At 43.0% G+C, this 26,532-nt stretch overlaps 2 protein-coding genes across 11 annotated transcripts in view; one reads left to right on the top strand and one right to left on the bottom strand.

Annotated features, from left to right (window-relative positions):
* On the top strand, positions 1 to 26,219 carry PSMB4 (proteasome 20S subunit beta 4). 2 transcript variants are annotated; one of them, XM_073008389.1, is made up of 8 exons: positions 22 to 194; positions 445 to 651; positions 916 to 1,062; positions 1,238 to 1,319; positions 1,713 to 1,829; positions 2,020 to 2,108; positions 2,292 to 2,321; positions 26,200 to 26,219. In XM_073008389.1, exons 1-7 carry the CDS (start codon positions 55 to 57, stop codon positions 2,302 to 2,304), a joined length of 795 nt encoding a protein of 264 aa, XP_072864490.1. In that variant the 5' UTR covers positions 22 to 54; the 3' UTR covers positions 2,305 to 2,321; positions 26,200 to 26,219. The 2 variants fall into 2 exon arrangements, with proteins under 2 accessions (XP_007975393.1, XP_072864490.1); XM_007977202.3 differs by lacking the exon at positions 26,200 to 26,219 and having other exon boundaries at positions 1 to 194; positions 2,292 to 2,433.
* The window catches only part of POGZ (pogo transposable element derived with ZNF domain), a 55,486-nt gene continuing 32,180 nt past the window's right edge, over positions 3,227 to 26,532 (bottom strand). For all 9 annotated transcript variants that reach the window (XM_007977195.3, XM_007977199.3, XM_007977201.3 and 6 more), the window contains 12 exons: positions 25,671 to 25,777; positions 24,669 to 25,006; positions 24,117 to 24,271; positions 12,701 to 12,801; positions 12,018 to 12,164; positions 9,123 to 9,257; positions 8,840 to 9,012; positions 8,534 to 8,674; positions 7,715 to 7,771; positions 7,387 to 7,499; positions 7,082 to 7,106; positions 3,227 to 6,943 (listed from right to left, as the gene is read on the bottom strand). In XM_007977195.3, coding sequence (XP_007975386.2) covers positions 5,284 to 6,943; positions 7,082 to 7,106; positions 7,387 to 7,499; positions 7,715 to 7,771; positions 8,534 to 8,674; positions 8,840 to 9,012; positions 9,123 to 9,257; positions 12,018 to 12,164; positions 12,701 to 12,801; positions 24,117 to 24,271; positions 24,669 to 25,006; positions 25,671 to 25,777 — 3,152 coding nt within the window. In that variant the 3' untranslated portion in view covers positions 3,227 to 5,283. The remainder of the gene's footprint in view (positions 6,944 to 7,081; positions 7,107 to 7,386; positions 7,500 to 7,714; positions 7,772 to 8,533; positions 8,675 to 8,839; positions 9,013 to 9,122; positions 9,258 to 12,017; positions 12,165 to 12,700; positions 12,802 to 24,116; positions 24,272 to 24,668; positions 25,007 to 25,670; positions 25,778 to 26,532) is intronic.

Genomic DNA, 26,532 nt, shown 5'->3' with positions numbered 1-26,532 from the left:
ACTTCCGCTTCCGTTGGCGCAAGCGCTTTCATTTTTTCTGCTACCGTGACTAAGATGGAAGCGTTTTTGGGGTCGCGGTCCGGACTTTGGGCGGGGGGTCCGGCCCCAGGACAGTTTTACCGCATTCCGTCCACTCCCGATTCCTTCATGGATCCGGCGTCTGCACTTTACAGAGGTCCAATCACACGGACCCAGTAAGTTCTCGGCGCTTTCGCTTGCGTAGGGGGAGGGACCATGGGGCCTGGTGCTGCCGGCCAGTTTTGAGAGCCCGGGAAGGTGAGGCGGCAACCCCGGGGGCGCGAACGGCAGGGGAGCTCGGGGCGCAGAGTCCTGGAGAATGCAGAATAATTGGAAGGAATTGTAGAAAATCAGAAGCGGAGCTCAGTGCGCGAAAGAGGGCGCAGGCCATCCCCCCGCTCAGCTCCCACCGTTCTCACTCTTTAGGAACCCCATGGTGACCGGGACCTCAGTCCTTGGCGTTAAGTTCGAGGGCGGAGTGGTGATTGCCGCAGACATGCTGGGATCCTACGGCTCCTTGGCTCGTTTCCGCAACATATCTCGCATCATGCGAGTCAACAACAGTACCATGCTGGGTGCCTCTGGGGACTATGCTGATTTCCAGTATTTGAAGCAAGTTCTCGGCCAGATGGTGTAAGTCATCCAGAGAACAGGAGAGTGGTTCCCAAGTAGAGAGGGGAGTCCCCTGTTTTTTATTCCCTTCGATGGAATGGGGGGACTTGATGTTGCGGCGGGGGACTGGAACAGTTGTTGGAGGTCGGCGATCTAAGAGTGTTTGCAATAAAGTTTTTGGCATTAGGAGGTGTAAAATGGGGGAAGGTGTGGTAACTTCTTTTGGGGATGGGTGGAGACCCCGACTTAATTCTCTCCCTTTTCTCACAACCAATTCCTTTTAAGGATTGATGAGGAGCTTCTGGGAGATGGACATAGTTATAGTCCTAGAGCTATTCATTCATGGCTGACCAGGGCCATGTACAGCCGGCGCTCGAAGATGAACCCTTTGTGGAATACCATGGTCATCGGAGGCTATGCTGATGGAGAGAGGTTCATATGAATACAAATAACTTATTTCCTTTACCACCCAACCTAGTACCTGTGTAGTATCTCTTCTGTCTCTTCTCCCCAAGTGAATCCCACTTTAACTCAGACCCCATGGTCCCCTTCTTCAGCTAAGATGAACCTAAGGTGAAATGAGTTTTGATCCATTGTGTCCTGTTAGCTTCCTCGGTTATGTGGACATGCTTGGTGTAGCCTATGAAGCCCCTTCGCTGGCCACTGGTTATGGTGCATACTTGGCTCAGGTAAGTAGTGAGTCTAGAGGTGGGGAAAAGGGAAGACAAAAGGAAATGGATTAGTGGTTGTCTCCGTTTCTCCTGAAATTCTGATACGAGGGATGGGCTGGGATCCCTATTACTGGGCAGATGGTTTTCTTTGTAGTCTGGGGGCTGTAGGTGTTGACACTGATTTCCAGTGACAAGATGGAATGTCTGGGAGTCAGTAGACATGCAGAGAGAGGACACCCTAGAACTTCCGCTTGAAGTGGCTCTTAGCTTATTAGTAAGCAGAGTTTCATTCTGGTGAGGCACGAGGTAGAATGTCATCTTTTCACTCTCATGCTTTTTATACCATAGATTTGAGACAACTAGCCTGTTATTCAGCCCAATATCTACCATGGTTTCCCCCAATCTCCCTAGCCTCTGCTGCGAGAAGTTCTGGAGAAGCAGCCAGTGCTAAGCCAGACCGAGGCCCGAGACCTAGTAGAACGCTGCATGCGAGTGCTGTACTACCGAGATGCCCGTTCTTACAACCGGGTGAGGGATGTGCTGGGAACCTAATTGGTGGGCTCTGAATCCTTGCAATCCCTGGGTCTCTATGCTTTGAAGAACAGATTGCCTCACTTGTGTAACTCCTATTTTTACCCTGGGGAAGACCTCCACTTGACCTTTCATTTAAGGACTTCTTTAAGGGGTGGGCATTATTGAATGCTCTGCTTTTTTCCAGTTTCAAATCGCCACTGTAACTGAAAAAGGTGTTGAAATAGAGGGACCATTGTCTGCAGAGACCAACTGGGATATTGCCCACATGATCAGGTTAGTAATAGGAAAAAAATTGGTGACAGATTGGGGAGGTCTTTGGCTTACACTAAGCTGGGCTTTTCTGGGAGACTCATCCAGGAAAATGGGTGGAGAGGGTTTTGGTTGGACGGTACAGCTATTTTTAGGAATTGATCCCTTTATGCTTTACACTTTTATTATTCTCTCTTCCTTTTTTAGTGGCTTTGAATGAAATACAGATGCATTATCTGTTATATGAAGATGCATTGTTAGATGAAGTTATACCCTACTTTTAACTTTGAACTTGGCTGGTTCAAAGATAAGACTCTTCTTTTGTAAAGTAAATAAATTCTTCAAAATGCTTGCTGAGTGGTTTTTGTCTGACTGGGTCACACCAAGTGCAAAACTGCTGAGTACTGCTATGTGCCATCTCCCTCCTTGGTTGGAGAACCCTTGGGGTCTTGCAGCACATACAGAATTCTCTGCACGACACAGAAAGACACACTAGCGTCATTTGGAGCTGTATTAGAAGCAGAGCTTCCTGTAGAAGCGACTTAATTTTTGTGTGCTAACTGGCTTTTTGTGTTCAAATTCTTCTCCCAAATCTTCTCCCACTACACTGGATTATCAAAGGATACAGATTTCTTAATGTTGGCTGTGATTTTCATTAAAATACCACTTTAAAGATAATCTAGTAGAGCTGTTCTGTCTCAGGTTGCCCTCAAGTCAGCTGGGACATCAACCATCCCTGGAATGGTTCTAAACCTGAATATTTTAGAGACAAAATTCTCATTCTGTTGCCCAGACTGGAGTGCAGTGGCACGATCATAGCTTACTGCAGCCTTGAATTTCTGGGCTCAAGCAACCTCTTGCCTCAGCCTCCCAAGTGCTGGGATTACTGGCATGAGCCATCATGCCCAGCCTGAATTTTTAAAATGAACACTGTAGGTGACTCTGACACATATCCTCTTCAAACTTCTTGAGAAAGAAAATATAGGCAGCAAATTCAAAGTATAGAAATTCAGTGAGAGAACTGAAGGAAAAATCAAACCATCCCTCCACTTGCATTGTCTGTAACAACAAACTTGTAAGGCAAAAGAAAACAATGAGCTTTCAACCTGAAACCTCCACACATTCAGTCTCAACACAGAAAATAGTCAATAAATACATGTTTATTGATTAAACTGAATTATAAAAAACAAAACCAAAAAAAATTTCCTTCTACTACTAAGCCATGCAGGCAGAGTCCACAAAGACAACTTCCTGGCCAAAACCCAGCTGATCCGCTGTTGGTATTATGATCTTAAAAAAAATTACCCATCAAGAAAGTCAATCATGTGCAGAGGACGGGAACCCCAGCTCTGCTAAGGCTGTGGCTGCTGCAGAAACTACCAAAGAGTAGGATTAAGTTGTAGATAGAAGTGACCAATCAGTTCTTGAACTTTCTCAAAGGCAAAGGCTGACTTCAAAGTCCATAGTCAATAAAATGGCATCAGGCAAAAAGCTGGGGAAGAGAAGCCCAGATGGATCCTTAGTTGTTTTCAGATGTCAAGGGTTCACAAAGCTGGCCAAGCTGTTTCTGGAAGGGACTTTTCCAGTTCACTATATTATAGTGTGCTGGGGGATGAAAAAAAAACAAAAAAGCGGGCTGGGGTGGGAGAAATGGGTGGTAACAAATGTCACACCTGTACCACCAGGCCCATCACATCTTGAGCATTTCCCAGTCTGTGAAAGCCTATTAAACAAGGTCACCTAGAAAAAAAACAAGTTTATAAATCCATTTCCCCTCATTTTATTAAATGTTCCACTTATGTACATTTTAAAGACGAACCATTTACAAGCTTGTGCAGGTTGCCTCCTTGGCTCACAGGAGGGGAACATTGTTGAAAGTCTCAGGATAAACAGAAGACTTGGTTTTTTGCTCCTTTTCTCTGTACGGTACAGTACGTTTTGGTTTAAAACCATGAGTACATACAATTAAAAAAATCCCTCATGCAAACTGTAGAAAAAATTTTTTCCTTGAAGCTGGCAGTGAAAAATAAAGATTCATGTCATTTTCTTTGTGCACACCCCTGTGCGCTTCTTCCTATCAGATTCTTCCCTAAGTATTAAGAGAAATAGGGGAAAGCCACAGAGTACGCTGGATTTCAACAAGTAGTCTGTCTTGTCTTTTTGAAGTTCAACACTTCTTCAACAATTAGCTCCTGACTATAGGACCAGCAATCCCTTGAACAGGCATGTTCGCCATTTAACAGGATGAAGTTCAATAAAGTAGGGACTGCCCCTGGGGGCTTACAGGATGAAGACTCAAACTGGGAATGGCTTCCACCCTAAAACTGATCACCTCAGTACCTCTTGCTTGCTAATAACACCTGTATCATCCTTTGTCCAGAGTGATGGATGGTGTGAGAACAGGGAAAGGGGCCAAGGATCACAAGTGCAAAAAATATTGTTTATGTCATGTTTTGGAGGGAAGGTGGTGAGGAAAAGACAAATCTATTCATTCTGGATAATTAAAGGTGGTTTCATGCATTTTTAAAGCCACAATTTTATATCTAGGGTTGCTGTAGAAACCAACATCTCTGGAGAGGGAAGGCAAGAAAAGGAGAAGGAAGAGAGAGTTCAGTGGGACTTTTTTTTCCATTTTCATTTTTATATAAAAGTGTTAAGACCACAATGAAAAAAGTTTTTTATCCATATATATAATAAACCAGTTTGTGAGCTACATAATTTGTCTTTCCCATCTTCAGAAATGTTCTCACATTGACAATGATTAGATAGCATCATGCCCAAAGACATTGGCCACACAATAAAACAAAAAACCAGAAGTACTATGATACAATCGAGGTAAAAGGGGAAACAAAATTTAACATTCGCCCACAATTTTTTTTTTCTTTTTCTTAATTTTGTCAGAAAAATACCAAACACAGTGATTTAAATTTAAAAAAAAAAAAAAAAGTCACAAAAACCTGTTTTTAGCAGAAGTGAATGACCAATGGGCCAGCTCCTTGGCTCAGACGTGATTACTATTGGTTTTCCTAATTAATCCACAAATCCACAGGGAAGTGTAAGTCAACTTCAGGGGGGAGTGGTGGTGTAAAATTAAAAAATATAAACCAAATACCCCACCTGGTATGCCCCCTTTTCCCTAAGCCCCTTTACCCTCCCTCACATGTTCCCACCCCCACTCCACACCCCCTCATGACCCCACTCAAATCTCCATCAGATCTAGGTCAGCTTCTTCAAAGCCATAGAAAGACTCGGTCTCACTTTCACCCTCAAAGAGCTGGTGAAGGCTTTCAGGCTCAATTGTCTCTTCAGGAGATGATCTGGGTCGTGGAGTGGAAGACTCAGAATGTTCCCCACTCAGCTTTAGTTGCTCCTCTAGGGAGGCAATTAGCTCCTCCTGCATGTCAGCATTTCTTGTAGGTGAGTTAATGTTGCCATCAGGGCCAGGCAGAACACTAGCCACCAGGAAGGAGCGCTGAACCAGCTCTGGACAGTCCCCAATGACACCTAGCACTTCACCCAGCCAGACAAGCACCAGCTGAAGGAGGACATCAGAATCACATGCAGTATCTGCCATTTCCCGAGCCTGTTCCTTCCACTTTTTATGCAGGAAGTTCTTGACAGTTCTTTTGATGCATACATCTAATGGCTGAATTTTGGAGCTACAGCCTGCTGGGACCACTGCAGGCAAAGTGCTAGAGGCACTAAGCATAGCCAGTACCTCTTCTGACAAGTGAGTGCGATGACAGTCCATCACAAGCATGCCTTTGCTGCGCTGGCAAGCTGTGTGCTTCTGCCACACTCGAGTTGACCACAGCTCCATTATCTCATCATCACTGTAGCCACTCTCCTTTGCCTCTAGCAATATGGAATCTGGCATGTTAGCAGGCTGATCCATCTGCCCTCTGTAGAAAACCAGGGTGGGAAGGACAGTGCCATCTGCCAGAATGGCCAGGACTACATCACACCAAGGTTCCCCTGTGCCCACCGTCTGCAGGGCATTCTCCTTTCGGTCATCACTGCTCAGCACCTCTGTATCCAGGAACAAGGATATCTCGTCAATAGCCACAATCATAGACAAGGGTAAGTCCTGGTTGTGAATCTGCCGTTGTACAAATTCAATGAAGAGTCCTGCATTCTCTGCCACGTCCTTAGGTAGGGTGTGGGCCACAGCTCGCCGGGCATGGGGAGTCAGGTGGTGCCGCAGCATGAAACGCACAGCCCACTCATAGGAGATCTTAAATCCCCCTTCCAAAGAACGTCCTATTTTGGTGGCCTTCTGGAACAAGGTCTCCTCATTTACAGGTAGCTGTTGTTCACGCTGGGTTAGCACCCACTCAGCCAGTTTCTCTTCTGCCTCAAAGCTTAGATATTTGCCCTCTAGATTCTCCCCCTGGGAGGCCTGGAAACGTCGAAGCCAACGCCGAATACGTCGCTGGGGATTTCGGAAGTGTTCAGCTGCCTGTTCTGTATTGCAGCATAGAGCAAACAGTACTACTCGAAGCTTCTTCACAGACAGCTGCTCCTTTTTGCCAACCCCACTACCACCACCACCTGATGCTGGCTCAGGTTCCTGGGTGACCGGGCTCCCTTCATCCTGATCATCAACATTCAGACATTCAGCTCCCTCCGTAGCCAATGGTGGAAGGGCTAAAGGCTGTGTGTGAGTGGGGGTTGGTGGTGGGGTTGCAGTTGAGGCTGGTGATGGGAGTGCTGGGGCTAAGGGAGTTGGTAGCTCTTCAGGCTCAGCTGGGGTGGCCCCCGCAGATTTCACAGTGGCAGCTTTGTTAGTGGGGAAGGAAGGAGGAGGGTACATATTCTTCACGTTCCGGTCATGCACTCGGTCACGAGTCTGGCCATGCCTACAGGGGTGAGGAGCAAAGAGAGGAGGAAAAATCTCAGTTCAACTAGGAAATTGAAATAATAATATGATGATAATAATAATAAAGAATAAACACACTGCAAACCAGAAATTAAATTGTGAGGTGAGTTTTTGTTACCTTGAGTGAGCTATCCAAGTGAGTCCTATGGAAAATGAAACAATAAAAAAAGTTAGCTCAGTGAAGAAATAAGCCCTCCAAAGACAGTGCCCTGGGATTTCAACTTACTACATAAAAATACGCTGTTCACAGTGACCAGCTTTCCCAGTTTTCTATAAACTTTAGGTCGGAAGGTTTCTAATTTGGTACAGTACATCTCAACGGTGAATGAGTGAGGCCAGGTGGGCATGCTCCTGATGCATACAGTACGAACCTGGATCTTTTTTCCTCCCCTTGCTCAACTAATCCCCATCTCTCCTACTTACCCCGTGGCAGGATGCTGCTGGATCTGTGAGAGGGGTTGAATACCAAATGCTTGGCCATAGCATCTCCCACAGAGGTAACAAAGGTACATGAAGTGCAGGCCAGCTTGATTCCACTAAAAAAGAGAATCGAGAATATCTAAGAGAAATACAGCAGTGACACTTGAGACCATTAAGCTTTGAGGCTTAAGAAAGAAAAGGAATGCCCTCCCTCTTTCTCTTTTCTCTGAAATTAATTCACATAACCACCTCTCCAAATAATGAAAAACCTGAAAATTAATTAATGTAAAAACCTGAAAAATTAAGATGCTGCCAGTAAGTTTTTTCTTACCTCACAGAATTTTTAAACAAAGCCAAATACTTGGGGCTCTTCCGTGGAACATGATTGCTGAGAAAGACAAAGAAGTGGTATGAGTTATGGAGTTCTGCTGGCTAAGCTACAGATCACCAGCCAGTGACAATCCCCCAACAAGAGACGCTTCTTCAGTGCATCCTAATCTCAACCTAAGCCAGTTTTCCTGTCACCATGCTTCTTAAACTTTAATACGCATACGAGTCCCCTGAGGATCTATTAAAATTCACATTCTGATTCAGCAGGCCTAGGGTGGGGCTGAGAGTCAGCATTTCTAACCACCTCCCACCTAATACTACTGCTACTTGGCCCTAGTAGCACAGACCATCAAAACTGAAAAAACAAAGCCTCTCACTCTGCTGGGAGAGAAGAACAAATAGGTCTAAGAGTTGAAAGAGGAAACATATTAGGAGCAGGGGAGAAAACGAAATGAGTGCTCAAGAATCTGGCTGGGACCAGGTGCAGTGGCTCACGCCCATAATCCCAGCACTTTACGAGGCCGAGGCAGGTGAATCACCTGAGCTCAGGAGTTTGAGACCAGCCTGGCCAACATGGTGAAGCCCCATCTCCACTAAAAATACAAAAAAATTAGCCAGGTGTGGTGGTGCACACCTGTAATCCCAGCTACTTGGGAGGCTGAGACAGGAGAATCACTTGAACCCAGGAGGCAGAGGTTGCAGTGAGCCAAGATTGTGCCACTGCACTCCAGCCAGGGGGACAGGGCAAGACCCTATCTCCAAAAAAAAAAAGAAAGAATCTGAACTCTCAAGCTAAAATACTGGTTAAAAAACAACTTACTTGATCATGTGGTTGGCATAAGCTCGAGAGCAGCAGGTGCTGTAGCGACACAGAGAGCAGTGTACATAAGTAGGGAAATGATTAGGGAAGTCTGGGATCTCGAAGCTGCACTCCAGGCATGTCTGCCGGCCCATGACACTCCTGTGGGAAAAAAGAAAGAATTCTCATTACTGCCTCAGGGGTCCCCAAAATGTAGGATTTTCAGACAACAAACCCTGCTAAAAAGCTACCAGATCGCACTGTGTATCAGGAATAATCCTGCCCACCCAGTCCCCACCCGCCCAGCACTTAGAAGAAGGTGCTGACATTTTCCTAACAGCTCTCTTCTGGATGCTGCGCTGGACAGGGGGATAAAGGAAGACAGGCAGAGGGTCCATGGAGGAGGTCAGTGGTGCTGCCTCCTGCAAGGCGCTGGGAGGTGTATCATTAGAGGATACAGGAACAGTTCGTGGCTGCCCTCGGGAAGCCCGGATTGTCACCTGAGAAACAAGGGAAGTAACGATGAGACATAACCCACACTGAATTTCAGAATACTGAAAATCTCTATTCCTCCCTCCCTGAGCCTATAAGACACTGGCAAACTCTTTACCTTGGTGCCTGGTTTCAAGCCCTCCAGCTGCTTGGGTTTACGGAAGGTTTTATGGTGTTGAAGCTTGTGTTCAATTTTGTCCTTGGCAAAGAGAAACTGTAGCCGGCATTTGTTGCAGTGATAAACATTTCTCTTCTGAAGTGGGGGAGGGAAAAAAAGAGACAAAATCCCTTAAAGGTTCCTAATAAATTTTCTTCTTTGAGGAGAAAGCAGATCAATGTCAACCATATCATTCTTCCCACCATTCTGTTGATAATTTAAGAGAGTAAGAAAGAAATATGCGACATGACCACAAAACCTACCATTGAGAATCATCACCTCCCATGATCTCAAAGAAAGATGGTAGATTCTAGTCCACGATGACTAAGTTCTCAAATCATCCGTTCCTGACTTGTTTAACAATTTGAATGAGTGATGTAACCTTTATTTGTATTGTATCTTTACATTGCTGACAACTGGACATTCTCCTGGACATTCTTTTTTTTAAAAAAGGACAATGTACATAGTAAAGAAAAGTCATACTTTTTTTTCTGTACTCTTCTAACTTTGCTTTCAACTCCGACACTCAGTTCCCTTCCATACAAACGACTTATTACCAGTTTCCTGAGTATGCTTTCGTGGACAGTCTACACATGTAACTGTATCACAAACACATTCATATCCAATCATTACCTGCCCCACCCCCCTTTTTTTGAGACAGGGTCTCTGTTGCCCAGGCTGGAATGCAGGGGCATGTTCACAGCTCACTGCACGTCCCAAGTAGCTGGGACTACAGGCACGCGCCACCATGCCCGGCTACTTTTTGTATTTTTTGTAGAGACTGGGTGTCACCATGTTGCCCAGGCTGGTCTTCAACTCTTGGGCTCAAGTGATCTACCCGCCTTGGCCTCCCAAAGTGTTGGGATTATAGGCGTGCACCACTGTGCCTGGCCCCCACTTTTTTCCCTTTCCTTTTTGTAGAAATGTTGTCTCACCATGTTGCCCAGGCTGGACTCCACCTCCTGGGCTCAAGTGATCCTCCCACCTCAGCCCTCTTCTTTTTCTCCTTTTAATACAAATGATAGCACTTATCTTGCTGTTTTCCCACTTAACACATCAGTATATACAGATACGTCTCCTGGTGAGACCATTTTGAGGATTCAGTCCGCCTAGTATTGAAGTCCTTCAAAAACAGAACCCATGTCTATGATTTTCTTTAGTAGGATAACAAGTTTAGGCTGAGAGACAATTTCCACCCCCCTATTTGGAAACATAGTTGTGGTAGACGATCAGCAGTCACTACTGTGCAAAGGAGACTACGAGCGTAATAGGGTGCATATGTTTGTGTGCATATGTATGTGACTATTAAGCACACATTCTCCATTTTGAATCCTCTCGTATATACCTTTCACTCTCCTCTAGTGGCTCTCTTCTTGTAGTATTTTAAAACGAAGTCATAGCTTTTCATCTTATAAAGTAAATAAACAAAAGCAACAAGAAATTCTTCTTTGCCACTTCTTCCTCTGGATTTACCTACTCTGGGGGTCCTCCCTTTTTATAAACAAACATCTTTAAATACATCATCTTCATTTCCTTACCTCTCATTCATTTGTTCTGCTGAAATCTAACTTCCACCCTACCAACCAATAAAATGGCTCTCATCAATGTTGCTAAATTAAAGGCCTGTTTCTAAGTCCTTATGTTGCTTGACACCTTCCTGTAACGTACGACATTTTGATCACACCCTTTTCTTTAAAATACGTTCTTCTCCCCAGTTTCCTTAATGTCAAGACTCTTCTGGCTTTCTTCCTAGTACTATGGTGGTTGCTCTATAGATAAGAGACTTCAAATATCCTAAGCCTTCTCTTATTCTCAACAGGGTTGGGGGGCCCATGTCATTTAAGTTTAAAATCTACAGGATTTATTTAACGCTGATTCCTAAATATCTTTTCTGCAATCCAGAGTTCTCTCCCAGGCTTCAGATCTATTATCCAACAGCGACACTTGACATCCACAGATACTGCTAACTTACAATATCCAAACTCATGATCTCCCCCGTCACAAATATACTTTCTCTATTGTTTCTATCTCAGCAAATAGTTTCCTCATTCACCCAGTTGCCCAAGACAGAATCTTAGGCACTATTCTTAACTACTGGATTGCTACCTTCACTTAATCCATCTCTACATCATAAATATCACCAATCTTCTGAATATCTCTCAACTCTACCCTCTTTTTCTTCATTTCAAAAGCCAATAGCCAGTATCATCTCTCACCTGAACTACTGAAAAAAGCCTTCCACCTAGTTTCCCTAACTGTAGTCTCCATCTCCTTTAATCCATTCTCTGCAGTGCAAGCAGTATAAAATCTTAACTAAATCTGAACACATCACTCCAGGGCTTAAAACCCCTTTAATGGCTTCCCAATGACTTCTTTTCATGGCTTAAAAGACCCTCCATGATCTGTCCCTGCCTAACTTCCAACTCCTCTGTCTCTTACACCCTACACTGAATCTCTCTCAATTTCTTGAACCTCCATAATCTTGCTTTGTGCCTTGGGCACACTGTTCTTCATCTTATTTCATCTGGCTCAATCTTACTCATCCCTCAACTATTGAACAACACTTCTTTCTGGAAGCCTTACTAGGCACCCAGAATAGCTATGTGATTTTCTATATCCTATACTTTCCCCAACACAGTACTCTTCATGCTTTATTGTATTGTTTGCCTTGTTTACCACTAAATCTCTAGCATCTAGACTGGTACATGGTACATAAATGAATTCAATCAATTTCTGCAAACAAATGCATATTATAATCTCTGCCCAAATTATTTGCCTAGCTCAGCCCTGGCCCCAGCATCCATGTCTAAAAAAAAAAAAATAAAGAGAATATGGGAATTGCTTGGTGCCTAGTACCTGGTGCCTCATGTAATGCTGTTGGAATGCATTGCCATTTTTGAAGACCTTCAGGCAATAAGGGCAGAGCAGATGCCGGGTATCCTCATGGATCATCCGAAAATGGACATCTACCTCAGAGTAGAGTGAGGAGCGATATTGACACACCTGAGTCACATAAGAGGGAAAATAAGGCTAAGAATGAAGTGAACAACTGAGAGGCCTTAAAAAAAAAAAAAAAAAAAAAGGTAGCAATAAAAACTTTTAAATAAAAAAAAAAGTTTTCCCAAATGCATAGAAATCAAATTATTTTTCTGACTTTGTAATGCTGGGCTATGTCTGTGATAGATTTAGCTATTACTTTAAAAACAGGAAAGGACAGGAAAGTCTAAGAACAATCCATGTTCTATAACTAAGAAAAATAAAGCCTTTTCTGTGAATTTCCAAAGGGCATGTTCAGGAGACAGACACTCCCTTAGAATATGCACATGTTCCCTGGCTAGTCTACTTGTGGACATGTTCTTTTATGTTTTACTCCTGCATGGAAACCCTGAAGATAAACTGTGTTCACTATTTCTTCTGTACCTACTCAGAGTTCCTAAACTGAGTGTATGCAGTAGGTATTCAGCAATATTCATTAGCAGATTCTTTGTGTTCTGCCTGAGAGCAAAACTGCTAAAACTCCCTGGAGAAAAAGGCAATACCTGGCAAACATAAGGCATCTCTCCAGGCTTATGAGTATCCTTCATATGCTGGAGAAATAGTGGCTCACTTTCAAACGCCCACTCACAGATCTTGCACTTGGCTGTAAGAAGAAAAGTAATCAATAAATCCACTTGAAAATAAGACAAAAGTCCTGCTGACTCACAATCTTTATTTTCTGACTCCTTTATTTTCATTTTCAACAATCAGTAAATCACAGGTCCCTTCTGTTCTTTCTTTAAATGGCTCCACCTTAACATTTGTGTTGCTGATAATCTTATGTATGTAGCTCAGACTTCTTACCAAAGCTTCGTTCTAGATCTTATCTATAAGACATTTTAAATTGGTTATTCTATCATCAACTCTAACCTAATTCAGCATCCTTCTGGCTTACCAGTGTTTCCCTTTTTCTTTTCCCCATTTCTTCCTGAGCTCAAAATTTAGGCACTATCTCGGACTCCAAACCCTGTATTCTGTCACCATTATTTCAAACTGCATGTAGGAGCTGTCACTTCTCTATTCCTATAGGCAAAAACTTGGTAGTGGCTCATATGATTTCCCACTGCTAATCTGCTGGCCTCCAATACTTCCTACTCTCTTTGAAATTGTCCATTTTGTCAAGCTTATGAGAAAAAATTTTGACAAAATTTTATGACACAAATTAACGATTTTGTCAACTTATGAGACAATTTTTGGTAATTTCATGTTGGCCAGGCTGGTCTCGAACTCCTGATCTCAGGTGATCAACCTGTCTCAGCCTCCCAAAGTCCTGGGATTACAAGTGTGAGCCACTGTGCTTGGCACTCCCCATTTTTTTTTTTTTTTTTAAAGAGACAGAACCTCACTCTGTTGCCCAGGCTGGAGCATGATCACAGCTCACCGCAGCCTCCTGAGTAGCTAGGACTATCCTTTGAGCTCAAGCGAGCCTCCTGTATCAGCCTCCCAAGTAGCTAGGACTACACTGGTGCACCACCATGCCCGACTAATTAAAACATTTTTTTTTTTTTAGGTACAGGGTCTTGCCATGTTGCCCAGGCTGGTCTGAAACTCTTGGCCTCAAGCAATCCTTCTGTCAATCCACTTCAGCTTCCCAAAGTGCTAGAATTACAGGGGTGAGCCAGTATACCAGTCAATTTTAGTAAGATTTTTAACTGCTACATATTTTGAATTATACAGTATAGCAAAAAGATATTATTTACATTTTTCTCACTTTAATTGGAATTAGTTTCAAATTTTTGCAAATAAGAAAACTGGAAGCTTAACGCCTTGGGCATTTACTGGACAATGTCTAACCTCCCCTGCCAGCTCCCTACACCCCAGCCAAAGAAATATGAAGAGTTGAAATTTTTTTTTTTTTTTTTTTACTACCTAGAACCCTGGATTTTTGTTTTTGTTTCGAGACAGAGTCTCGTTCTGTCTCCCAGGCTAGACTGTAGTGGCTCAATCATGGCTCACTGCAACCCTGACCTCCCAAGCTCAAGCAATCCTCCCATCTCAGCCTCCCAAAGTGCCAGAATTACAGGTATGAGCCACTGTGCCTAGCCAGGTAATTTTTTAAAGTAAAACAAACAAAAGCCAGGGGTTCTTAATCTGGGGTCTATGGAACAGGCCTCTAGGAACCCAGGTATTCTCTGAAATTACTTGCAAAAGACTAAAATGTAGATTTTTTTAGGAAGAGGATTCACACATTTCATATTTTTTCTCAAAGGGGTCTGCAACTCCACTTAGAAACACTGTATAGAGGTACATTAGGTGCTATGAGGACATGGATAAATAAGAAATTCTGCATAAAGGAATGAGGAAAAGTTATAATAACATAAAAAGCTGAATTGTCAAAGAAGAATGGGGCTCAGCCACCCAGAGACAGGACCAAGAAAAAAGCAGGAGGAAAGGCAAGTAGGTATGAAAGTTAACCACATGTTTGGGAAACAGTTAACTAGCAACATGACAATATTCTCTCTTTTCCACCCACCCCCTGATTTGTTTACCTCTTTCAGTTTTTTTTTCTTTTCTAGAACACCTTTAAGCAATCTTTTGTCCAGGCCTTTCTTACTCTGTTTTCCCTGGGCAATCTCATTCAATCTTTCTCCTATAACCTATTTATCAGCTCTATTTTCACAGCTGTCACGCAACATCAATAATAAAAACCCTTATTAAGCAATTTCTAATGTACAAGCATCATGTTAAGATTTACATGTGTTGGCTGGGCGCGGTGGCTCACGCCTGTAATCCCAACACTTTGAGGGACTGAGACAGGCGGATCACCTAAGTTGGGAGTTCAAGACCAGCCTGACCAACATGGAGAAACTCCGTCTCTACTAAAAATACAAAATTAGCCAGGAATGGTAATGCATGCCTATAGTCCCAGCTACTTGGGAGGGTGAGGCAAGAGAATCGCTTGAACCCAGGGAGGCAGAGGCTGCAGTGAGCCAAGATGGCACCACTGCACTCCAGCCTGGGCAACAAGAGCAAAACTCCCTCAAAAAAAAGAAAAAGAAAAGATTTACATGTGTTATCTCAAGAAAACTAATGAGGTAGGAACTCAAATGTAAGTGGATTTAGGAGATCTCTGGTAACCTTTGACACATCAGTTCTACAGGGGAAGGCGCTAATACAGAAAAAGATTCAAGAGGGAGAATGAATTGATTCTCCATAGTGGCTATCCTAAAACTGTCCCTCTGAGCACCATCACCCTCATTCCCTCCTTAACACTTAACACAGTCTCCTACTTTGAGGAATTAGGCATGAATAACTATAACTTTTGCTGCTTGTTTTGCAAACTATGGAAGGATAGATCTCTTATATCTTCCTAAGGCTCATCCAACCTCATCATGCCATGTATTCCAAGATTTTGTCAATTTGTTTTCCCTGTCTTGAATCTTCCCCACCCCCGACAGTTTCCGACTCCCAAACATGGTTAAGCTCCTTAAAGCATCCTTCCCTCAATCCTATTTCTTCCTCAGTCTATTATTTCTCCTTTCCGCTAATGCAAGATTTTTTGAAAGATTAGAATAACCTACATCTGTTACCTTTAATGAGATGCTCAGGAGGTGGAGGTAATGATGCCAGGAGGAAAAATGTTAGAGTATTTGAAGAAATGGGCGTGGTGGCTCATACCTGTAATCCCAGTACTTTGGGAGGCCGAGGCGGGTGGATCATGAGGTTGAGAGATCAAGACCATTCTATCCTGGCTAACATGGTGAAACCCCATCTCTACTAAAAATGCAAAAAAATTAGCCAGGAGTGGTGGCGGGCGCCTGTAGTCCCAGCTACTTGGGAGGCTGAAGGCAGGAGAATAGTGTGAACCCAGGAGGCGGAGTTTGCAGTGAGCTGAGATCACGCCACTGAACTCCAGCCTGGGTGAAAGATCGAGACTCTGTCTCAAAAAAAATAAAAATAAAAAAAAAAAAAAGAAAAAAAAAAAGGAGTATTTGAAGAAATGTACCTTAAGATAGCCACTATGGAAAACAGGAATAATAACTAATAGTCTTAACCATTTTTTAGTCCCAAATCTGAGAGTAACAAAAGGTATGCAGCAGCCTCTCTCCTGAAAAATGCACACACACAGGAAAGGTTTCCATGTAATTTCAAGGCGTTCACAGGACACCTCACCACCACGCAGGTTAACATTTCTGTATTAGACATAAATATTAAAAGACTATTAATCAGGGCCAGGTGCAATGGCTCACACCTGTAATCTGAGCGAGAGGCGGGTGGATCACCTGAAGTCAGGAGTTCAAGACCAGCCTGGCCAACATGGTGAAACCCTATTTCTACTAAAAATACAAAAATTAGCTGGGTGTGGTGGTGCATCCCTGTAATCCCAGCTACTCGGGAGGCTGAGGCAGCAGAATTGCTTGAACCTGGGAGGTGGAGGTTGCAGTGAGCTGAGATCGCGCCACTGCACTCCAGCCTGGGTGACAAGAGTGAAATTCCATCTCAAAAAAAAAAAGAAAAGAAAAAAAGACTATGAATCAGACAGAGTGTGGGAGGCTCACACCTGTAATCCCAGCACTCTGGGAGGCCAAAGTGGGTGGATCACTTGAGGCTAGGAGTTCAAGACCAGCCTGGCCAACGTGGTGAAACTCAAGTCTCTACTAAAAATACAAAAATTACCTGGGTGGGATGGCGTACGTCTGTAGTCCCAGCTACTTGGAAGGATGAGGCAGGAGAACTGCCCGAACTCGGGAGGTGGAAGTTGCAGTGAGCTGTGATTGTGTCACTGCATTCCAGCCTGGGTGACAGAGTGAGCCTCAGTCTCAAAAATAAAAAAGACTATGAATCAGCATTAGACAAACTTATGAAAAGAACCCTAGGGCCATACAAGCTCCTTCAAGTCATTGCACTGCTCTGAAACAAGTGTGAATAAAAATGTAACGCTATTTTTTTTTTTTTTTTGAGATAGGGTCTCACTCTATCAACCACACTGGAGAGCAGTGGTGTGATCATATCTCACTGCAGGCTCGACTTGCTGAGCTCAAATCCCACCTCAGCCTCCTGAGCAGCTAGGGCTACAGGCACATGCCACCACACCTGGCTAATTAAAAACAAACAAACAAACAGAGATAGAGATAGGGTCTCACTATGTTCCCCAGGCTGTTCTCAAACTCCTGGGCTCAAGCAATCCTCATGCGTTGGCCTCCCAAAGTGCTAGGATTAGTGGCATGAGTCACCATTCCTTGGCCTGTAATGTTGTTAAGATGATATTGTTATCACAATTAAATATAATGATCCACTGATATTCTGGGGACAACTCAGAAAATTTTAAAATAAACTAGGTATTGAATGATATTAAGGATTTCTAATTAATTCTGTTAGTTTTTTTTTTTTTCCCCCGAGATGGAGTCTTGCTCTCTCACCAGGGTGGAGTACAATGGTGGGATCTCAGCTTACTGCAACCTCCGTCTCCCGGGTTCAAGTAATTCTCCTGCCTAAGCCTCCCAAGTAGCTGGGATTATAGGCGTGTACCACCACACCCGGCTAACTTTTTGTATTTTAGTAGAGACAGGGTTTCACCATGTTGTCTGGGATGGTCTCAAACTCCTGACCTCATGATCCACCCACCTCGGCCTCCCAAAGTGCTGGGATTTACAGGCGTGTGGCACTGCGCCCGCCCCTCTTTTTTTTTTTTTTGAGACACTGTTTCATTCTTGCTGCCCAAGCTGGACTGCAATGGTGCTATCTCAGCTCACTGCAACCTCCGCCTCCCAGGTTCAAGTGATTCTCCTGCCTCAGCCTCCCAAGTAGCTGGGATTACAAGCCCGCACAACCATGCCCGACTAATTTTTTGTATTTTTAGTAGAGACAGGGTTTCACCACATTGGCCAGGCTGGTCTTGAACTCCTGACCTTAGGTGATCCGCCCGCCTCAGTCTCCCAGCGTGCTGGGATTACAGGCGTGAGCCACTGCGCCCAGCCTATTAGATCTTAACAAAGGTACTATGGCCACATTAAAAAAAAAAAAAAAAGCCTTATTTTTTAGAGCTATACATTAAAATATTTAGGGGAAAAATATCATGATGTCTACAAATAATAAACAATTCAGAAAATAAATGGAAAAAAATCCCCCAAAATATTAGCACGTAAAAATAAGCTCCTTTTTGCACTCTCATGTTTATTGCTGCGCAGTACACAAGAGGCAAAACATGGAATCAATGTAAGTGACCATCAACAGATTAATGAATAAAGAAGATGTGGTGGCTCGGCACAGTGGCTCATGAGGTCAGGAGTTTGAGACCAGCCTGACCAACATGGTGAAACCCCGATTCTACTAAAAAATACAAAAAAATTAACCGCGCGTGGTGGCGCGTGCCTATAATCCCAGCTACCTGGGAGGCTGAGGCAGAAGAATCTCTTTAACCCGGGAGGCGGAGGTTGTAGTGAGCCGAGATTGCGCCACCGACCTTCAGCCTGGGCAACACAGCAAGACTCCTTCTCAAAAAAAAAAAAAAAAAAAAAAAAAAAGGTATGGTATATATACTCAGTGGAATATTATAGACATAAGAAAGAAAGAAATTCTGTCATGCAGGAACATGGTTAGAACTGGAGATCATTCATGTTAAGTGAAGTAAGCCAAGCATAAAAAGACAAATATCACATGTTCCCACTCATATGTGGGAGATAAAAGAAAGTAGATCTCATGAAGAGAGAGTAGAATGGTGGTTACCAGAGGCTGGGAAGAGTAGGGGAGCAGGGAGTTGAAGAGAAGCTGACCAATGGGTACAAATACATGGTCTGAAAGAAGAAATAAAGACTTAGGGCTAGACAGATCAGTAGGGTGACTATAGTTTACGATAATCTGTTGTACATTTCAAAATAGCTAAAAGAGAATAATTTGAATGTTTCCAGCATAAAGAAACACATATTTAGAATGATAAATATTCCAAGTACATAGATTTAATTTTTACAGATTATATGAATGTATTAGATTATCACATGCATCCCTAAACCATGTACACCTATTATGCATCAAATTTTTTTTTTTTAAAGCTACTTTTGGGCTGGGCATGGTGGCTCATGCCTGTAATCCCAGCACTTTGGGAGGCTGAGGCGGGTGGATCACGAGGTCAGGAGTTTTAGACCAGCCTGGCCAACATGGTAAAAACCCATCTCTACTAAAAATACAAAATCCCAGCACTTTGGGAGGCTGACGCAGGTATATTATTTAAGTCTAGGAGTTTGAGACCAGCCTGAACAACATGGCAAAACCCCATTTCTACTAAAAATAAACAAAAAAAAATTAACTGGGCATGGTGTCACATGCATGTAATCCCAGAAACTTGGGAGAGTGAGGCACAATAATTGCTTGAATCTGGAAGGTGCAGGTTACAGTGAGCCAAGATCGCACCACTGCACTCCAGCCTCGGTGACAGAGCAACTGTCTCAAAAAACAAAAGACAAACAAACAAACAAACAAAAACGCCGGGCTCGGTGGCTCACGCCAGTAATGACAGCTTTGAGAGGCCGAGCTTGAGCTCAATAAATTGAGACCAGCCTGGGCAGCATGGCAAAACTCCATCTCTACAACCCCCCTCACCCCGCCAAAGAAAACTCCCAAAATTAGCTGGGCATGGTGGCATGTGCCTGTAGTACCAGCTATTGAGGAGGCTGAGTTGGGAGGATCATCTTAGCCTGGGAAGTGGAGGTTGCAGTGAGCCAAGACTGTGCCACTGCACTCCAGCTTGGCTAACAGAGAGACCCTGTCTCAAAAAACAAACAAACAAACAAAAAACTACTTTCATGCCAGATCTGTCAAGGGTGCAAAAAAGGAAGTGACAAAAGACTGCAAGAATAAAATTGAAATCACTAAGGAAAGGTGATTTTGGTAAGTATAAAATTTTGTCGTAAGAGACTCAAAAATTAAGTCAGGGAAACCAACAGAAAAAAGATCAATGAGGGTCTACATTGTTTCTTTTCCAGAAGGAAAAGCTTATCTTCCCTCTGTGGAATTTTATTATTTGTGGAATTTCGGAATAACAAAACCCACCCACCATAATACGTGTAAAAATGAGTTAGGTACCCAGCCTGGGTAACGCAGCAAGACCCTGTCTCTACCTCCAAGAAAAAGAATAAATTAGCTGGGTGTGGGGGCGCATGCCTACAGTCCCAGCTGCTAAGGAGGCTGAGGTGGCAGGATTGCTTGAGCCCAGGGGTTTGAGGCTGCAGTGAGCTATGATTGCATCACTGCACCCCAGCCTGGGTGGCAGAGCAAGACCCTGTTGTCTCAAAAAACTGGTGTTTTCACTGAGAGGTATGGATGAGTTACTCTGGCTTCACACAACTGACAGTGAAGAATCTTGAGTCCTATTCTAGACCAAGCTGGCTACCCTGGCACTACACTGCAGTATCACTATTGATTCTTTTTTTTTGAGACAGAGTCTTGCTCTGTTATCCAAGGTGGAGTGCAGTGGCATGATCATGGCTCACTCTAGCCTTGACCTACTGGGTTCAAGCAATCCTCCCACCTCTACCTCCTGAGTAGCTAGGACCACAGGCATGCGCCACCACACCCAGCTAATTTTTGTATTTTTTTTTTTTTTTTGGTAGAACCGGGGTTTCTCCATGCTGCCCAGGCTAGTTTTGAACTCCTAAGCTCAATCTGCCTGCCTCGGCCTCTCAAAGTGCTGAGATTACAGGCCTGAACCACTGCACCTGGCCCGGTTGATTCTAATATGCATTCTACTCCCAAATGATTAGTCCAAAGTTCCACTGTCTAATATGGTGGCACCAGCAACATGTATCTAGTGAACACTTAACATGTGGTAAGCTTGAATCCAATTTAGATGTGTATTTGAAAAAAGAATGACAAATATGTCATTAATTTTAAATTTTGAGTTCATGTTGAAATATTTTTAATATATTGAATAAAATATGCTGTTAAAATTAATTTTGCCTATTTTTTTTAAACTTTACAGTAGATCCCCTTTGCCAATGGGAAATAAATGTTCCAAGACCCCCAGTGCATACACGAAACCTGATAGTAGTGAACCCTATACATACCACGTTTTTTCATATATACATATATATACACACACCTATGATAAAGTTTAATTTATAAATTAGGCAAAGAGATTAACAATAAAAAAATATATTATATATAAAAGGACAATTATAACAATACACTGTAATAAAAGTTATGTGAACGTAGTCTCTCAATAATCTTACTGTACTGCACTCACCTAGTTTTGGACTGTGATTGACTGAGACTAACTAAAATTGAGGATAAGGGAGCACTACTGTATTTAAAGTGAAAAAAATTAAAATTACCCATGAAGCTTGCATATTTCTACTGCCTAGTGTTAGTGTAAGCCATTAATGTCAATTCCATTTCCCTTGCCAATAAATAGTCAAAGAGATATAGAAGGAAAGCAATTCTCATGCATAAGAAAACAGATTCAAGAAAGAAAGATGCGAAGATAAGGTCTCTTCTTTGTCTAACAATTTTTTGTCTGGACGTAGTGCCTGACACTTACACAGTCACCCTGCTATGAGCCAGAGACAAGAGAATTATTGAAAAACAGCAAAGCAGCCGGGCGCGGTGGCTCAAGCCTGTAATCCCAGCACTTTGGGAGGCCGAGACGGGCGGATCACGAGGTCAGGAGATCGAGACCATCCTGGTTCACACGGTGAAACCCCGTCTCTACTAAAAAATACAAAAAACCAGCCGGGCGAGGTGGCGGGCGCCTGTAGTCCCAGCTACTCGGGAGGCTGAGGCCGGAGAATGGCGTGAACCCGGGAGGCGGAGCTTGCAGTGAGCTGAGATCCGGCCACTGCACTCCAGCCTGGGCGACAGAGCTACACTCCGCCTCAAAAAAAACAAAACAAAAAAAAAAACAAAAAAAAAAAGAAAAACAGCAAAGTAGTCAAGTTCTAGGCTGAAGCATCCGTTTCTGTATCTCTCAGTTAAATGATACAAAATATATTCTTATTATTTTCTTTTGTTTTGAGATAGAGACTCGCTCTTTCATCCAGAATGGAGTGCAGTGGTGTAATCTCAGCTCACTGCAACCTCCATCTCCTGGGATCAAGTGATTCTCGTGCCTCAGCCTCCTGAGTAGTTGGGATTACCGGCGTGCACCACCACACCCAGCAAATTTTTGTATTTTTAGTAGAGATGGGCTTTTGCCATGTTGGCCAGGCTGGTCTCCCCTGGCCTCAACTGATCCACCCACCTAATCCTCCCAAAGTGCTGGGATTACAGGTGTGCGCCACCACACTCAGTCCTTGTTGTTTAATTCATTTTAGTTAAGGATTTTCATTTGCAGCAAATGCTTCCAGATAATATGCATATGTCTTTTATGCTTTTGATCATGCTGTTTTCAATCACCTAAAAGCTTTTCTTACTACTTTCCATCCGTCTAAACCTTTCTTAAATTTAAGCACAACTTTCCTGGAACCTAACCACAAGGATTTTTTCCCTTCTCTGAACTATTTCGCCTACCAATGATATCTTAAAAATGTCTATGTTTATAATATACTAACTTATTCTCATATTTGCCTATATTTACATAATTTTTGTCTTTACAACAAAACTGGAAATCCCGTAAAGGACATCAGAAGTATTCTCAACACTGGGCTTAAATCCTCACAATGTCTCCTTAGTAGAGATGTATTTAGAGGTGTGTGCTCATAAGCAAGTGAGTTAATTTCTTTGAGCATATGTTCAGCCTACATCTATCTATAAAACGTACAGTATAGAAAACATTCCAGCTCAACTTATATTTCATTGAAAGCACTGTCTTTTTTTCTTTTTTTTTGAAAGCACTGTCTTAATGATAAAGTACTTAATATTAAACTTTTTTTTTTTTTTTTGGGGGGAGATGGAGTTTTGCTCTTGTTGCCTAGACTGGAGTGCAATGGCATGATCTCAGCTCTCTGCAACCTCTGCCTCCCGGGTTCAAGCGATTCTCCTGCCTCTGCCTCCCGAGTAGCTGGGATTACAGAAGCGCCCACCACCATGCCCGGCTAATTTTTATATTTTTAGTAGAGACGGGGTTTCGCCATGTTGGCTGGGCTGGTCTCAAATTCCTGACCTCAGGTGATCCGCCCACCTCAGCCTACCGAAGTGTTGGGATTACAGGTGTTAGCCACCGTGCCTGGACATATTTTCTTTCCTTTTTTTTTTTTTTGAGATGGAGTCTTGCTTAATCGCCCAGGCTAGAAAGCAGTGGCGCAATCTCAGCTCACTGCAAGCTCCGCCTCCCGGGTTCATGCCATTCTCCTGCCTCAGCCTCCCAAGTAGCTGGGACTACAGGTGCCTGCCGCCATGCCCGGCTAATTTTTTACATTTTTAGTAGAGACGGGGTTTCACCGTGTTAGTCAGGATGGCCTCGATCTCCTGTCCTCGTTATCCGCCTGCCTCGGCCTCCCAAAGTGCTGGGATTACAGGCGTGAACCACTGCACCCGGCCCATATTATCTTTTATCCTACTTAATTTCTTTGAGCTTATGTCCAGCCTACATCTATAAAATGTACAGTGTAAAAACACTCCAGCTCATCTTATATTTCATTGAAAGCAATGTCTTGATGATAAAGTACTTCATAATATTATCTTCTATCCTACATAAAACCTATCAGGGTATTAACTAAAGTGGATGAGCAAATAGATGACTGTTCCTTCTATAAAGAGACCTAAGAAATAAATTCATTACGTTTGTTTTTCTACAGTGGTTCTGAATCAAGGCCCCTAATAATTCAGGATCTAAGACTGAACTCAATCCATGCTCGAACAAAATAAGTCAGGCTTGTAAAAAAAAAAAAAAACAAGGTGAATGAAGTAAAGAACTGGCTACAAATATGAAAAGTACTTCCTCTACACTGTTACCCACATGTAAATAAATATAATAGGCTCCCCCCAGCGCCATTCAATGAGTGAACGGCAAGGTATATTCCCCTAGAGTTTAAGAGTTTCCAAACTTACTAGTAGATTCATAGGGACTATGAACATTTTCCAAGTGGCACTGAAGCTGGAAGGGAGTGGAAAACTGGCGGTAACAGTGCTGACAGATAGTATGACCATCTACCTCACCATTCTGCTGATCGAGTTCTACGTGGTGTTTCATATGGTTCATGAATCTGTAATAAAGTACAAAGAGAAAGTACAGAAAACATAAAAAATCAGTAGCCTTTTAGAAATATAATGGTAAAATTATAGAACAAACATTATCTACTCCCCTCCATTCCCCAAACTTCCTGTTTGGGCTATCCTTTTCTGAGCCCAGAAAGATAGTGAGTACTTGAAACTAAGAGAGTTCTGTGAAAGGAGATGTACTGGTTTCCTTTACTCGATCCAGTGACCTTTTGTTTAATACCACAATATCTCCTTCTATAGTCCTAGTTACTGATTTAAAGATAACCCCAGCAAGACTGTATAGTAGTTAGGTCCATTCTCCAAAGAGAAAGACTTAAAATATATAAGAAAATGTAAGTCTTCTCTTGTCCAAAGTAACCTCCAAGGCTCTTCAACACTTACCGAATATTGTTTTTTAGTCTTTTGGTACAATGTGGGCATCGGAAAGATGTGGCGACCTTAGGGAAATTTGTGAGTTGGGCTACTTTGCCACCATCCCGTCCATAGTAGAAGTCATCTACAAGCATAATGAGTTTGGTCTGGACGGCATCACCCACGTTCTCATTTGGCTCTGGTACTTTGGTAGGTGGTGACAGAGCAGGAATAGGTGTAGAAGAGGGTGTGGAAGCAACAGGAGCTGTTTTCTCAGGGGATGGGGGCTTTGCTGCTGATGGGACACTGGGTTCTGAATCCAGGGACTTTCCTTTCTTCTGGTATTCAACCATTTCTGGGCAACAGTACTATAAAGAAAGACATCTGATCATTCTGGTTATCCTGGGGGCTAGAATGTGCTAACTCCTTAACTTCACTACCATTCTTTGTTAACGGTTTGGTTTCAGGTATTCTCATTCAGCTTTCACCCTTCAGTCTTTCCAAGTTTCACTCCTGTTCTAGAGTATATCCACAGCCGTACGCCACACAAACACCATAATTTGTACTTCTCCCTCCTGCCTGTCTTAGGTCCCTTAATCATTAGTATAACTCGGCTCTGAGCTCCCTGGCAAAAAACATTTTCCAACCTTTTTATCTGGACTAATACCAAAAAATGAAAAGCTAAAAAATGGAAATAAGAGCTCCTGATTCATCCAATGATACAATTAACAGAAAACGAACTGAGGCCAATATGGTTTGAGTCCTTATTACCTATAAATCTGTTCTTCTGTGTGGTTTCAAAATCTACCGTGCTAAGAAAGTAAGATCACATATGTTCTGATCTATTTGAGGGTCTTTAAATGTATCCCATCACATTCCAAAGTACATAGCTCTTTTAAAAACAGACCAAGAGAAACAGTAACCCTCCAAAAAGCTTCAGTCATTTTAGAGCCCCTGCTTCACAAGCTTCCAATATTAATGAAGGTAAATGGCAGAAGCCACTTAAGCTGGATCACAGGTGATATCACTTACACACATGTGACCTCTCAAAGCTTCAGTAACACGAAATTGAGCATTACACCGTGGACATATTTTCCGTCCACCATCCTGGAGGTCAAATACTGGGATGGAAGAGGTCACTGAAAGAAGTGAGAAGAATTGATAAGATTAATACAATGACACCGGAAAAAGATTACTAACCTTTTGGGAAAAGGTCAAACACTCCCTGAGAAATATATAAAACGATAAGCAAGCATGAGAGATCACTATGGTTTTTTGTTTGTTTTTGTTTTTTTTTTGAGACAGGGTCTCTCAGTCTGCTGCCCAGGCTGGAGTGCAGTGGCACGACCACAGCTCACTGCAGCCTTGACCTCCCTGGGTTCAAGATCACTATATTTGAGGCACGTTCCTTTTACTGTTCTAACTCTAGACCAGGGGTCAGCAAACCACAGCTTGCAGATCAAATCCAGCCCAGCTGCCAGTTTCTGTTTGGCCCATAACCTAAGAATAATTTGTATGTGATTTTTTTGTTAAGGTTTTTGTTTTTGTTTTTTCAATCTTGCAGAACTGAAGTTATATCCAATAAAAAACTCTCCCCTTGCCTCCAACCCGGCAACCACCATTCAACTTTGTCTCTATGAATCTGACTACTCTAGGTACCTCAAGTAAGTGGAATCATATAGTAATTGTCCTTTTGTGACTAGCCTATTTCACTTTAGCATAACGTCCTCAAGGTTCAACCATGTAGTAGCACTGTTGTAGCAGAATTTCCTTTCTTTTTTCCTTTTTTTTTTGAGAGGGAGTCTCGCTCTGTCGCCCAGGCTGGAGTGCAGTGGCGCGATCTCGGCTCACTGCAACCTGCAACTCTCGGGTTCAAGTGATTCTCCTGCCTCAA

The sequence above is a fragment of the Chlorocebus sabaeus genome, chromosome 20, assembly GCF_047675955.1.
Source record: "Chlorocebus sabaeus isolate Y175 chromosome 20, mChlSab1.0.hap1, whole genome shotgun sequence".
Lineage (NCBI taxonomy): Eukaryota > Metazoa > Chordata > Mammalia > Primates > Cercopithecidae > Chlorocebus > Chlorocebus sabaeus.
The sequence above is the reverse complement of the archived record's forward strand: the minus strand, read 5'-3'. Positions and strand labels throughout refer to the sequence as shown.